This window comes from Copadichromis virginalis, linkage group LG7 (assembly GCF_057382275.1).
Source record: "Copadichromis virginalis isolate Kocher_CV1m ecotype Utaka linkage group LG7, C_Virginalis_male_GT1.1, whole genome shotgun sequence".
Taxonomy (NCBI): Eukaryota; Metazoa; Chordata; class Actinopteri; order Cichliformes; family Cichlidae; genus Copadichromis; species Copadichromis virginalis.
Window position 1 is genome coordinate 9,504,723 of NC_140624.1, and position 16,033 is coordinate 9,520,755.

The 16,033-nt window shown below is 42.2% G+C and overlaps 1 protein-coding gene across 2 annotated transcripts in view; it reads right to left on the reverse strand.

The window, feature by feature from the left end:
* Positions 1-14,682, reverse strand: part of mafb (MAF bZIP transcription factor b) — a 47,005-nt gene extending 32,323 nt beyond the window's left edge. Inside the window, exons 1-2 of one of the 2 annotated variants that reach the window (XM_085461578.1) lie at positions 13,266-14,682; positions 6,389-6,459 (exon numbers count right to left, since the gene is read on the reverse strand). In XM_085461578.1, coding sequence (XP_085317704.1) covers positions 6,432-6,459; positions 13,266-14,242 — 1,005 coding nt within the window. In that variant the 5' untranslated portion in view covers positions 14,243-14,682 and the 3' untranslated portion in view covers positions 6,389-6,431. Of the gene's footprint in view, positions 1-6,388; positions 6,460-11,832; positions 12,947-13,265 lie in introns of those variants that run through there. The other variant, XM_085461579.1, reaches the window with a different exon arrangement.
* Between the last annotated feature and the right edge of the window lie 1,351 nt (positions 14,683-16,033).

Sequence of the window (16,033 nt, forward strand, 5' to 3'; positions counted from 1 at the left end):
TATACAGATGCTACGCAGCTTAGAGCACATTCACATCCAGGAACAGACCTAAGCTTGAGCTTATGTGCACAATTTCTATAAGGTGAGGTCACAAAGATGTAAAAATCAAAGCATGCCAAAGTTTTAACTATAAGAGAATTTCCACTTATGCGCTGACAACAATAAAGCATGCTGTAGTATAGTTTGGTACCTGGAGTAGCTAGTCTCCTGCTTAGGCTGGGAAGAAATCCATCAGCAGTGAACGAAATGGGTGAACTGACAGTTCTGCGTTCGTGCTCTCTGAATCTCTTTCTCTGTCATGACACTATTGCATTTGCTCGTGCAGGCATGCACACAGCTGCACACATGAACACAAATAAATAAAGCAGTGCAGTCAGGTCAGAATTACAGTAAACCCCACAAACAACTACCATCTGCCTCTTTGTCTCTGCCTGTATGAGTCAATGAGCCTCACTGGCAAGAGTTTATACAACGCCCGAACACAAAAACATTCAATGCTGTTAAAGAAATGAAAGAGGAAAATCTCTGTGAAGTGGTACAGGCGATCCATTATTCCTCTGCCTCTCTCTTATCACTCTCTTGTTTCCGCTTTACCCAACTCTGTCCCTCCTTCGCTCGCTGTAAATGAGTGATTTATCAGCCTTAATTGCTGGCAGTGGTTCGTGTGGTCATGTGACCACAACATGACAGCATGTGATAAATACACCCTTAAGATTAGGCCCTGCGTTGCAAACAGAAACATGCACTGCTTGCATTGCCATCTAGAGAGGGACAGAGTGTGTTTTGATAGTGACAAAAATAGAAATGGTCTAATAAAAGCACCACTTAACAATAAATAAATAAATATATTTAAAAAAACCCTAAATCTTTGCTCCTCTTTTGCTTTAAAATGCCATAATAAAAGACATTTATCAAAGTGATACAAAGGGCAAAAGGGAAATTTGTGCAATCAGCATTGACAGCCCACACATCTTTATTGTTTTAAAGTGTTTCATTGTGGCCACCCATCAACACTAGGTGAACACACACACACACACACACAGCCTAGAGTTGAATCTGTCACTCCAGTTTGCATGTGTGTCATCCTCACAGCGCTCAGCTGCAAGATGCTGACTGAAGGGTCTGCAGCGCTCTGTCCATGCATCTTATTGTTACATGAAGCTAGTTCCCAACCACTGACCTTTTTATTCACTGCACTATACATTGTTAAAATAATGTATGAGGTGTCTAAGCCACAGCCACTTCATGGTGTGTGCATGTGTGTATGTGTGTGTGTGTGTGTGCTCAGCTTAAACCGATTTTGGGGGGGAAAAAAACCTCCTAGTAAAACATTTAAGATAAACATATAATACATGCGAATAATTTTGCACGTTAAAGCTTTTCTGGCTCATGTGTTTGGTTGATGTCTCTTTGCTTTTTGTTTATAAATCAGGTGTAAAACACCTTTATGCCATGCCTGTGTTGTGTGTTTTTCCAAAAGTGAAGTTTTGCATCATAAATTGCAAAACTGGAAATGTAATGCTAAAAATAATTATAAAGAATAAAGGACGGCAAAAAAAAGAAGAAAAAATGGACAGGCATCAGGATAAAAGTAAAACATGACTAGATTCATCTTTAACCTTTTATTCTAACCTTCTCAGGAGCAAACCAGGTATAGCTAACAAAGGTTCAACTGACACTGAGGTGTATAGCTGTATGTCAAGAGAACAATCATGAAAACAAACAGTACAGATCAATCCATTAATAATGGGAATTGAGAGAGCAAGAGGGGATATAAAAAGATACAGTTTAAAACTCATCGGTACCAACTACTAAAGCTAGAAACCATTTTTGGGGGTCTTTTCTAAAAAAGAAAATTAAAAAAAATTACTACTTAATTATTCTGCTTTGTTGTCTCTGAATACACATAAATACAGTTTAATCCAGATCATTGTGCTCCAGATGGAGCTTTCCCACCATATTGCAAAAAAAATCAGTAACACTGAAAGAGAAAATAAGAAATGCAAATAATAAATAGAGATGAATGAAGCCAATCTTCCTTACTGATTGACTGACCAACTATCTGCTTCCAATATGTCAAACATTTGACTTTGCCGGAGCTGTGCTTATAACAGGACAAGCTGATTTTACAGTTTGGGCAACAACAGAGGCGCCTATTGAGAAACCGAGTGTGTGCGCTTGCTTGACTTTGCACCATTTGTGTGTATGGTATATTTTTGCAGGTTTGCATATTGCGTCTATGAATGCCTGTGTGTAAACAGGTAAAGGGGGGGAAGGGAGGGACAGCACTGACTCCAGCACCTCTGCACCTTCCCTCCCACCTCCTTATTTATTTGTCTGTATTAGTTAGCTCCTTCTCAGCACTTAAAATTAATGTCATCCAGCAGAAAATAGAGGCTGAAAGCTAAAATTCAGCACTTTCGCAGCAGCCTGGTTATTTATCAAGCTAACAAGGAGAAGATGCATCCCGTTTCAGCCGGGCCCAGGAAATATGTGCCATTAAAGCCCAGAGCTAATGTTTGAGAGCCAGGGAATAACAGTGAAGGGGATGGACGGCATCGCCAGCAATATGGATGCAGAAAGACCAGCAGACACATTTATATAAGCGACAATGGATACACTCAAGTGGAAGCATGAGAAGCAGGAGGAGACGCACACACAAGTGTACCAGCGGCGTATCCACAAGACATATTCTGCATGTTCTCGATGTGTGTATATGAAGTGCTGATTTGCTGATGGCTATAAAAATGATCCTTTAGGGGATACAGAAGACACAGTTTGGAGCTTTGAATAAATCATGTGTTGCCAAAATGAGCTTAGCACTAATTTTCTCATTAAAAGAAGAGTGTTGAACACGTCCTGAGGATTGTTAGTATTGTGCTGTGTTAACATAGCATCAGGAGCTAACGCCTAAGCGTTGGAATTCAATTAGACACTGCGTGCAGTGCTAAGCAGCTAACACTGGGTAGTCACCGCAGGGAAGAAAGGGAGAGGACGGTGATGCGAGGGGAGTGTGGAAGGTGTGTGTGTAAGGAAAAGGAGGCTGCGGGCAAGAGGAAGGCCCTGGGCTGCTGGCTGCGGTGATTCAGGGGAATACATTATATCACACTAACCTCCGGCTCATCGCAAGTTCCACTCTCAATCATGCTGTGAACACACAGTAACAACCAGAGGACAACAGTGGCTCTGAGGCTCAAACACAAACACACACATGCGTGCAGCAGTAACAGCTTTACAACTAATTATGTTTGAATAAAACAACACAAATCAGGCTTAAACAGCTGAAACAAAGGAGAAAAAATTCATATATTAATGTTAGTTGAAAAGAAAAGTGGCTTGATGTTCAGAGGTTTGGCTCGGGGGTGAAACTTTATCCTGATCAAGTAGCATCTAATCTGTGGCTTAGAAATAAAAACACGCTTTAGAAAAAACAATCCGAATCTAAAACACGGCTATTCTGTGTTCGTCTTGTGTGTCTTTACAACTGCACGGAGTGAAATTTCTCGTCTTTTTGTTATTTCTAACACCGACCCAGTTCCACTTGGTCCCTTCTCTTTTCAGACCAGGCCTAATAATGAGCATACATCCTGTTCATATCCTCACTGTCATTTGGATTTTCTGGATGGAGCGATGACGTCTGTGTCACTACCGAAACTCTAACACTGTAATGAGTCTCACTATAGGCAGCTAGTAGTTATATATATCCAAGGCAGTGAAGGATAGTGAAGTGTGTCAAGCTGTGGATGGAAAAAAAAAATCCAGTTTGCTGCTGATGACAAATGAGTGCAACACAACTTCAGTGTTTCATAAATGACACTTCAGTGTTGGGGCATACAGTGAACTGCACTGTTAATCACCTGAACTTTAAATTAAGTTGTGCTTAATCTAAATTTAAAATTCAATACAGATTTCCTCCAGAATGTTTTCTGAGAAGCTGAAAAAGGTGATTTGATTTCAGGTTTTACTATATGTGCTGCAAAATATTGAATAGTTATCAGGAGATACAACATATCACTTTTTGTGCCCATGTACCGATTTAATTTTTCTCATAAACAGCCAACCTTATTTTATAACCTTACTGGTAATATCCACCATCTTTTGCAAAAGCTTTTCGGGTTTTTACGTATGCACCCCATATGTCCATTTAAAGATGTGCTCACTACCTCACCGTAAACTCGCACCTTAAAGCTTCCGCGTGCACACGTGTCCTTCCTCCTCTGCCATGTCTACAAAAACCTGACCTGCCTGCTGTCAGCCACAGAGGCACCTTGCCCCTATGCGGCCCCTCCCCCCCGAGTGGCTGACTCACCCCGTCACCATGAGGAGAAGGCGAGCCGGAGTGAGCGGGAAGAGGAGAGGAGGAGGGATGACGGGGAGAGGGGATAACAGGGGGAAGAAGGAGGAAAAGTGAGGGTTGAAGTGGTGGGAGGGAAGAAACGGCAGAGGCGTGGTGTGTGGGTGGGGGCTCTGAAGCTTACTCTAATGTGCCCTCTCCACTCCCTCTGCCTGTGACCTCAGAGCTCCCGACAGCCAGAAAGTGCTGAAGCACGCAGGTGTCCTCGCGCTGCAGCCACACACACATGCGCAAACGCAAACACGTGCTCCGCTCACACCAACAGATGCACGAGTCCTGCCTTAGCAGGCTGCATTCTGTCAGCTTTTAACTCTTTCCCCGCCTGCATCCACGCTACGGCCATGCTTTCACATTTAAAAATGTTCACATCGGCCGTTATCAGTCAAGAGCAAAATAACAGGCGGTGATGGAGAGTGTGTCAAAAGCAAAGCTGGCGTGCGCTTCACAATGCTGAGCACATGAAGAAAGTAGAGTGTGCTGCCTGCTGCATGGTAAAATTAGCTGATGCTGATGCGGTAGTTTCCTCTGTCCAGCCTCCTGATTGTACAGGGTAAAACCTGAGGTGTCCAGAGAGTGTCCCGTCCTGTGCATGTGTGTGTGTGTGTGTGTGTGTGTGTGTGTGTGTGTGTGTGTGTGTGAGAGAGAGAGAGAGTGGGAGGGGGGGTTAGCATTAGAGAGTTGTATTACAGTGGTGATGAGTCGCCTGGCTGCGAGGCTGATACCTCAGCAGCACCCAGCATTGACCAGGCCTTTAAATAAAGCCTTCGATCCTCCAGCAGCAGAGAAGGTCACCGCCTTCCTCTGGTTTCCCTGCCTGTCTGTCTGCATCCACGACCAGGAGCCCTCCCGCCATGCGTTCCTCCCTTACCTCGCCTCCTAACCTCCTTCTGTCCTCTCGTCCCGGCGTGTGTGTCTGCATTCAAAAGCAGGCGCCACACTTTCCACAGTTTCTTACCTTCAGTCTTAAGTTTTTCTCAGTTCCTTTCATCCATCCTTCCTTTTTTTTTGCTTTTATAGCCTCTGTTTTCCTACTACAAGTGTCACAGTATAAAATCTAGTCTTCGCTATCCCTCACTCACTCCATCAATCCCACATCCCTCCATCTGTGTATCTGCCAGAAATAAAACAAAACAAAACAAAAATACTGTATAGTGTCTGTCTCTGCAGAGTGAGCAGAGGGGGACACAGGAAGTCAGGGGGTCAAGACAGAGGTGAAAGGTTTTGGTCTCATCCCATGAGTTCGGTGCATGTCACCCCTCCGTCATTCAAGCAGCACTGTCAGAGCCCCAACACAGTGATGCCAAACATCGCATGCAATGGATGCTGTGAGAGAGTGATGAGTTTGGTTGTGAAGTGAGAAATAATGATAATCAGCAGGTGTCTGCTTTCCTTGTTAAAGCAAATCATTTTACCTAATATCTGATGCAAAGATGAACCTTTTAGATGAACTGAAATATTGATTATCAAAATACTGATCAGATCTAAAGATTTGAAGTTTCAATAGTTTTTATCAGGAGATCCTGTCTGTATTTAAAGTGCTTCAATTAAGAGCACAAAGCAGGTAACAGAAATATTATAGTAGCTTTCAACTTTTCTACTTCTCTACAATAATGTAATAAAACATAAAGAGCTTTCAGGAGTTAAAACAATGCATAAGCAGCTCTCTAGTATGGTTATTGTTTATAATTAATGTTTTACTTGATGCATTTCTTTTCATTTTAAATCTATTTTGTTTTGTGCTGAAACCTGTGAGTAAAGGAGATTAATCCTGAGACCTTTTTGTATAACTCTAGAATTTGGACAATAACTAATTATTGCTGCGGATATTTAATGGCTACTGAAAGCTGTATCATTAAAATCTTAGTAAGAACATGGTCTGTATTTAGTTTATATCTGCAGGAGGATTTAGTCTCCAGTGCCACCAATCATTAAAATTTAAATTTAAATTTTATTTTCACCTTGCATCAAAAACAGCAAAAAATGTTTTAAAGATGTTGTTTTTGTTGAAAGTGTCAAAGATGAGCATCAAGTTACCTCAGACTCCAGGGTGGCGGGGCCGAGAGGGCACAGCTCTCTATCACAGATGGAGGAATTTTCTTGACGTCCTGCAAAAAACAAAACAGGACGAAACATTAACACACTTTTTTGATGAAACAGAAGTGCACACTGATGTAAACACAACATATTTCCGACATTAAGTAATGGCTATCTGGTTCCCAAAACTGGCAATGACTGTAAAAGTCAGGGGTAATTTCAGTCGGCTTAGAAAACCGGTAATGCTGTGACTGAATAATGAATATGAGGTGCTCGTACAGTTCCCCAAAACCAACCTGTTATGTTACTAAAATAATATCAAGTGATTCTGAGCTAATTTTTATTCATATTCATTTTTTTATTTGTATTTAATGTGTTAAATGCAGGGATATTTTGATCAGTTAAACATCAGGAGTAGATTTGAATAAAAGGTTTAAATTCAAGCAGTTTTTATCCAGCTCGTTTACTAAACCATGGATACAGACCGATGCATTCAAATATGCTGACAATGAGACGTAACTTAATTATTTTAATAACATATACAAAAAAAAAACTGTATGCAAAGAAAAGTTTAATACAAAAAGGAAATCACTGCAGTTCACATTGTTATAATATTTTTCAAACTATTTTGTAATCTCCTATAATTTAATTTCTACTCCATTCTTCATAAAACTATCCAAATTTAGGCTTCTTTTTTTGCAAATAATTTCATTAGAATATAATTAGATGTATCATAAACAATAAAATCCTACATTAGGTCATGCTTACATTCATCAGTGTTTATAGGTGTCCCACAGCAGGGTATTTGCATATTTTTGCAAACATATGCATGCATGATCTGCACACCTGTGGACATTATATGAAGACACGGCAGCGATGAGGGTGAATAAAGGAAACCTGAGTAATGAATCACACTAAAAAAAACTAAAAAAAACCTTTTTGCTTCTGAGAGTGAGAAATGAGGCAAAAGAAGGATGTTTAATGCCCCTCAATCCATCTTTAAGCAACAATGAAAGCCATTCATTTCCCTGTAATCCGATTCACACTGGCACCAAATGAACTCTGACGCGTTCGGGTATGAAGCAGCTCCCAGTTATAGACCTGCAGCACAGAGAAGACCTTAAAAAGCACCAAAGTATGGAGAGACTCCCAGATGTACAGCAGTTTAAATAAACTGCTGTACATCTGGGTGAATCTGCAAAGAACTGCATGCACCTGTTCATGAAAGTAAACACAGAGCTGGTTAGGCACAGGGTCAGAAACACGTAGACACATAGCGTCGACATGCACGTCCACTTTCCAACTCAAACAGACACGCACTGACACACACATGCAAACAGGGCTTTGTACAAGGGAGGTCCATGTGCAGAAGGCAACACACATAGCGGCAACGTGTGGGGTCAAGGCCTTTCCCAGGTACAAATGAAAGGGAAAGCAGAGAGTTTGGAAGAGCTGAAAACACTGTCGGTCACCTTGCTTGGCAAAGAGATCAATGTCTGCTGGACTGACAGGGAGAGAGAGACAGACAGAGAAGTGGCTGCAGCAGAAGGGTAAATCACCTCTTGCTTCATTGAGATGCAGGTAAAACACACAGGGGTCGGGCTCGGCTCCAGCTCCACCCTGCATAAAACAAACTCATGCATAGCCAGACCTAAACATGCACACAGACAGCTTCTCACACACCCACCCACACAGTCGCATAATGCACTCACTTGTCAAACACCCCCCCTCCCCGAAACCACGTTCGCCGCGGTCCAAAACACACCACTTCACTGACTCTGTGCCCTGAAACTCAACTCACTGTTGAAAACATCAACACAGCCTCAGTTATGTTTATCTGCAAGTCAGAATATTGTGATCCCCTATAATTAAATCATAATTAGCTTTCATCTATTGCCCTTTAGTTATGCATTCTGAGGACAGCTTCCTCCATAAGCAAATGCAAATCTACTCCAGTGTCTATAAGCACATTCTTTTGCATCTCTGCATTTAAAGCTGTCTCAATTTAACGCGCAACACTGTAGATTTGGATCCACACAATCACATTTCAGTCACTCTGCCCATGATTGTATTTGGCCTGTGGAAAAAAATACAAGCATGCAAAGCCAATCAGAAACATTCACAGGAAACACCACCAACGTTTTACAGCCGTTGCTTTTTTACCACATGCATAGCTGTGACAGGACGGACAAGTTAAATTATTAAGCTTTTTAAATAAATGACATAACTCAGGACACTGCGAGAGGGTGAGAGAGGAAGAGAAGCTCGGGCACTGCGGGTCTAGATGATGGACGGACCACAGAGGAGCATAAAGGCAGCCGATTTAAATCACTTTAAATGTAAATGTTTATCGTGTGGAGTGATGCAGATGCGGAATGAGTAGGAGAGATTGAAATTGTTTCCTCTTGTGAATGCGAAAATGTTTTTAACCCTTTTCAGGGGTTTGCCACTCTTGGGAAGGAAGCGTTCGCAGGGGAATGACAGAGAATGAACGTGCACACGTAAAAACTGCCGTGTTGCTGTGCTGAATGAATGAGACATGCAGAGACATGCAATCCTAACATTATTTTAGTAAAAGTGCAGCTTTTTTGTTTGTTTTAAGTCAGTGGTTGGTGATAGCTCTGAATGAAATGATAACATATATTTTTACATTATGAAAAACAAACACAGGTACAACTGTAAAGATCTACTGCAAGGGCTTGAACTTTAACTGTGTTGTTCTTAAATTAATTGCAATTTTATTTTACTACAAAAAAAGATTAAATGCATAGCTTCTTATTTTTAGCATTACACAATGAAGACTACAAATATCTGAATTTCATGACACAACGACTCATTCTTACAGATTTACCACCCTCCCTTAAAGCATACATACACGCTTCCGCAACAAGGTCACATAAAAGACAATGCAGGCAGGTTATTGAGCACTCACACGAACAGACACTAACCACTGTGCATATCCTTTTGTCCTATTAATTCTGAGACATTAAAGCAAAGTACATGATGATGATTTAAATGTCAATACTGATAAATTTCAGAGTGATTTCCCATAGTTGACCTGAAAGAGAGTCCAATATTGTGACAGCAGACAACTACATTATCTTTAATAACCTAATCATTGGACAGACTGCAAATGATCACAGTGAAGAAGTCAATATGCTGGGCCAGAGAACAGAATTACAGTTCATACTGATAAGATTAATAACGTGGAGTGTCTATATGGTGCGTGTACACACTTTTTCATGCTGTGCAAATAACAGAGGAAGCAAAACACAGCGAAAGAAGCAGTGATTACGGCTGCTGAGAAGTGAGAAGGAAGCCCTGAATTGTTGTTTCCTGTGCATTCTGTCCTCCTCCAAAACAGGAAGTGAATCAGTACTACTAAATCCCGCAGCCCCTCGGTGTGTCTAGAGGTCAAAACACACCCACAAACAACCGGCATCCCACACAATTTCCACAGCCCTACAACGATCAGCAATTTTCCGTTTTATCCTTCTTACGCATTGATGCCGGAGCACAAACCCTAGAAGCCTGCGAACCGTGACACAAAAGCGGCCCTCGATCTGCTACTTAACAAATTCACAAAACTGTTGTTGTACAAACAGGTAGAGCCGTCCTGAGCAAAGTCCAGAGGAAACCTCGCTAATCCTATCAGGCTCACATAAGAAAGGGGTGACATGAAAGAAGTATAGTATCTCCAGTTCTAGGTTATAACACAAATGTAATTAAATAGCACACTATATTGACCTAATCAGATAGGAGGGCCATAAATTAGTGGACACATGCTCACTAAAAGGCCGTCTCCTCTCAGCTAGGATGCATCTCTGATCGTTTATCATCTGAAAGGAGCAGGAAGGCAGCCAGCATATCTCTCTCTCTCTCTCTCCTCCCTCTCCTCTGTATTGCTCTCTCTCTCTCTCTCTCTCCTCCTTGGGCCCCATCCCTGTCTCTCACTCTCTTTTAATCACAGAGAAAATCCTTCCTTCAGGCATGAGTGGATCATGCTTTGCCATCTTGTCCCTCACTCCAGGCTTTCATGGAATCCATATGAGCCAGGTGACAGTGTCACTGTTGTACAAGTGAGACTTAGAACCAAATAGACAGTCCACAGTCTTTGTTTTCAGCCCGACACTGAAACATTCACCACTGTGGTGCATTTTAAGGTTTCCACGAGATGGACACTTTTCCTAGTCTGCACACACTCTGTCAAAAGGTCCCTCAGAGGGACAACCCAGTAGCACTTCTCTACATACACCCATGCGCAAACACACACACACACATGCACACACACACAACCACAAAGATTTCCAGCAGCATGCATTGTAGTGACCTTGTATGGGAGCCTGAACCAGACCCCATGCAGCTTTTATAGCAGCCATACTCCTTAGGGATGCACCGACTTCATCGGGAAGGAAAGGCGTCCCAGGCCACATTTGCCGGCAGGTTGGAGGGCTACAAGACCTGTCACTCGCTAGCAAATCAAATTACCCCCCGGGTGTCTCCTGTGCCTTTAATTCAATCTTTTCAGCATTTTTATGTCATAAGTCGAAGGATTTTTTTTTCAGAGAAATGAAAGTGAGGCATTTCAAAAAAAATTTGTTTGGTTAAAAATATGAGGCGTGATTTGATTTCCAAAAAGAAAAGAAAAATATGCAAAACTGCGGAATTATTGTGGACTGGCAAATGACACGTCAGAGAAAAAAATTGCGACATGTTTGTGTTCAATCGCACATTTGCCTGCACACACGACTAAATGCATCACGTTTGCCACGCAGCGCTTTATCTGCGGTCGATCTGAATTAAAACCCTTCCACAGGCAATGTTCAACAAGTGCACATGTACCGAGTGAAAAGTGCAAGTTTACTCTAAAATCAATCATTAACTGAGCGTTTGCAGGTGACCTGCAGCACAGATATCAGGCCACAGGGCGAAAAACGAAAAATTATATAAGAAAAACTGAGCGCTATTTTTTCATTTTCACACACGCTTAAAAAGAACAAGAAGATTTTGTCTTTAAATACGCAACAGGTGAAGGCCGTCATTTTTTTCTAAAAAAAAAAAAAGAAAAAAAGCAAAGAAAAAAAGCAAAAAAAAAAAAGCAAAAGCCATTAAAAGAAACCCCTTAAAATTATTTGCCAAGATAATTTAAAAATAATAAAAATTAAAAAAGATAAAACCGCATTTAGAGGAAAACACATGGATAAACTGAACCAGATCACAAAGTTGGAATATACGCAGTCTACTTGATGTTTGGGAGCTGCGATAATTACACGGCTTCCAAGCAAACAACACGTTTATGAAAGAGATGCTTTTGTTATTGCAATCCCGCAGAGGAAATTCGGATTCGTTACAAGCCTCAGTGTGTGGCGTCGCATCAAAGACACAGAGACAAACAAGCAGTAAAACTGAACAGAACAAAAACGAACATCATCAGGAAGGTGCATTTGTTTCCATTCATGGAGGTTTATTGACGAATGGTAACATTAGATTCAGCTTTTTAAAGTGAACAGGGCGTGTGCCTTTTACCTGTCCTGTTCAGTTTCTAACAGAACAGATAATCAGGGCGTCACAAAAAGACGAATGGCTGCTTGATGCTTTTCCTTAAATATTCTGCAACACCGGGGGAACCTTAAACTTCAATTTCCAAACAGTTCACAGTGTGTTTATCAGAAAATAAAGAGGAAAAAAGACCCATAGGGCTCCGAGTGAACTTAATCAGCCTCCTTAAATGAAAGGAAAACACATGAACAGTGAACTTCTACAAGACAAAGATCATTTGTTGCATAAAGTAGCCCGTCCTCCACATATTTTCAGGAAATCTGCTTTGTTTTTATCTTCAGCTCCACTTGTTGATCGCAATAATTTTAGTGCTAGTGTTGGAAATGTTATAATTATTGCTTATAATAAATATGCAGATGCTGCTCATCTTGATGCCATATTGCCTAACAGAAAAAATCAATACTGAGCACATTGTTGCTTTACATGAAGTCCCCTTTCACTCCCCCCCACACACACAAGGCTCCAAAAGAAGCCAATAAAATGTTGAAAGGGTCGAAAACGCGGTGAACTTTCATTAAAGAAAAGAGGCGCATAAATAGCCCTGTTCACTTGTTTTACATATTAAAAAAAATCAAAATGATAGTGAAACTGAGCAATGCAGTCACGGTATAATACAATTATACACAAGTTCACAAAAAGGTAGAATAAAAAAACAAAAAAAACAAAAACAGAAAAAGAAGAAAAAACAAACAAACAATCCGTACATGACCAGCATGCATGGCTTCATTTAACTCACACAAGTCTCTCCAAACTTTGGCGCAGTTTGGATATTTTTCACCAGACAGGATGAATGACATGAAATGAAGTAAAGCATATTAAAACAGAGTGACTTTAAACAACCAAACAAAATCAAAATCACATCAAATAAAGCTGTTGAGTCTGAAAAGTTCTTTGTTTTAATTCACAAAACAAATATGGGTTTAAAGGGAACAGGATGGATGAGGCGCAGGAGGAAGGCTATGCGATGGGTCGCAGCAGGATGGTAAGTTTATGCAGTGTCTATAAAGGCAAACATCACAAAGTGGAGAAAAATCCTTTTAAAAAATGTATGGGTACTGTATTTTTAACCAGAGTCCTTTCCTAATTTGTATTCTTTAGAAAGTAAAAAACAAACAAAACAAAACAAATCTGGGTTTCTGAAACAATATACTTTTAAAATGACACAAATTGGGAAAAACTGGTTTAGTCTTTAACTAAAAGCAGCTTCAACACAATCACACAAAACCTATTTTAGCTGCGCGCAAACTCTTTTTCTTTTTTTTTTCCTTTTTTTTTTGGTGAGGTTCGCTTATTAAAACTTTTCAGCGCCGGGACTCACATGAAAAACTCCGGGGAAGAAGGGTTGTTGTCGCTGCTGGATCCTCCGTTTTCTCTGAAGCCGGTGCTGATCAGCTTCTCGTATTTCTCCTTGTAGGCGTCCCTCTCCCTGGCCAGCCGGGAGATCTCCTGCTTGAGGTGGTCCACCTGCTGCATGAGTTGCGTCTTCTCTCCCTCCAGAACGTGCCGCTGCTGGACCCGCTTGTACCGACAGGACTGGGCATAGCCTCTGTTCTTTAGCGTCCTCCTCTTCTGTTTCAGACGGATCACCTCTTCCTTGCTGACCCCCCGCAGCTGCCGGTTCAGTTCCCGCACCGACATGGTCACCAGCTGCTCGTCCGTGAACCGATCTTCCAAGCGCAGGTGTTGGTGGTTTCCCCCCGGGCCGCCGCTGGACTGAGACCCGGAGGAGGGGTGGTGTGCCCCTGTGTGGTGGTGGTGGTGATGATGGTGGTGGTGGTGGGGAGCCCCGTTCTGAGCTGCGGCTGCAGCGATAACCGCGGACACCACTGCGGCCGCTGATCCCATCTCCTCCCCGGCCATTGCGCCCCCCGCGCCGGCTGCGCCGCCGAACTGCTGCCCTCTGGCATAGCCATCGAAGGTCTGGAGCTGATGACTGCTGCTGATCAGCGCCTCTACGGCGTCCTCCGGGCTAAAACCCAGAGCTTCGGGGTTCAACTGCTGTTGGTACCCGGTCATCCAGTAGAAATCCTCCAAGTGCGCCTTCTGTTCGCTCCCTGATCCCGGACTGGGCGCCGAGAAGCTTGGAGAAGGGGGAACCGAGCTGCAAGGCGTGCTCATCGGGGTGGAAGATAGGGATCCCCCGGCGACCAGGCGGCTGCACTGGTTGATGCTGCGATCGGGCTCCACCGGCTCCTTTTTCACTTCAAACTTCATCAGATCGAAGTCATTAACATATTCCATGGCCAGGGGACTGGTGGGCAGGTCGGAGTTGCTCATTGCCAGCTCTGATGCCATCCTCTTGCTGTTGACAGTCCTCCAAAGGGGGTGAGGAGCACCTGTCAAAGTGGGCTGCTGAGACACGCACTGAGCCAGCTTGATTTCTTTATTTATTTTCTTCAAAACCGGAGGAAAAAGTGAATTTTCTCGCACTAATTGCGCAGCGCAGGTTCAGGTTTTGTGAGTCGATAAGTTTTTTTTTTTCCTCTCTCTCTTCAGTCTGTGTTGCACAGACGCATTGGAGCAGCGCTGTTTCCTCCCTCTCTCCCAGCGTGCGGGTATCTGAGCGCCGCTCTCTCCGTTTCTACCGTTTAACACTTCATGGCTCCTTTTAGGATTAGTGCGCCAATTTGAGGAGGTTCACGTTCGTGTCCCGGGCAAATAGTTGCCTTGTGGAGACGGGGGAAAAAACTCCACCCAAGGATTGATAGATTTTTTTTTTCTAAGGGATCAGTCAGCCGACGAGTTAAAAAGCATTGCTTAGTTTTATAGGCGCCCTGACGTCAGGACTGAAATATGAAATTGACTGAGACTCAGCCAATGAGCAGCGCGATCCCGGGACGTAATTAGCATAATAGTAAAGAAACGAAGTTTTCGGACTGTCCAAGTCCATACACAAATTTACACACGAAACCTGATATTCATTTTAATGTTTTTTTCTAGCATGCGTATGAAAATAAAGCAAGCAAAAGAAAACAAATTACGCTTAAGAGTTTAACGATAAATTAAACTGGTCTGTAGCGCATTTTTGACATTTAAGTTATTTTTTCATTTTTTCACTTAACCAACTTAAATATTTCAAGTCGAATTATGTCAGATTTATTACAGCCTCTCTTCTTAAACACTAATTAGACAAACCTTCTTGACCCTGGCCGCATGTAAAACCTTGTATAGACTTTTGAATTAGTTATTTATCCCATTTATTTCACAGGTTTCTTGTTAATAAGCGAATAAATCTCCAACTCTTCTTACACACTACCTACCGTTTTAACTCTCAGCTCAAACACAAAGTAATTGTATGGAAAAAAAAAACATTTGCAAAATGAGCGTCACGTTAATTGTTCACACTCTTTTCTTAGTCTAATCGCAGAAATAGATGACACGAATCGGGAGGTTGAGTAAGAAGGCGAAACAGTTTGAAAAGAGCACGGCACGGGTCTGGCTCGTCTACACTGTTTGGAAACCCAATGTCGCCACCATTCGGTGCAAAAAGATACTGCAGGCGACTCTTATCAGGCGGTGTAAACCCATTTTCTTATACATGTCAAGCGATAAAGCATTTACACTAAATGCAAGTCAATATCAAATCCTTTTCTTGTGAAACAGTCTGCAATGACAACATCTTCATCTGTGTCCTCCCATGTAATGATCACAGCATTAGCGGGCCTTTCTCTATCTCCTTGTACGCCTCTTTCTCTCCTGAAGCGCAGTCCTCAGGAGTTGTGGCACATAAGAACAAACAATGAGCAGGGCTATACACACAGGACCGGAGAGTAAATAAGAGCACTCTCCCTGGAACATGTCACACGGGGAAACTTCAGAAAACTACAAAGCCGCCAGCAGATAATCCAACTCCCCGGTGTCCCAACACAAGTAAATATTCTCTTGGTCCCCGTGACTGTTCATGGGGACTTAACGTTAAACAGGAAGGATAAACATCGTGTTTTATTCATTACAGCACACATCAGGGGCCCTTCTGATGCTTTTGAATAAATATTAGCTAGATGAGATGTCCCATCTGATGCTGCTACATGCTTTTGCTGCTTGAGTGTAAATTTCAGACTGGCAGGACCGTACAGGAAGCAAACA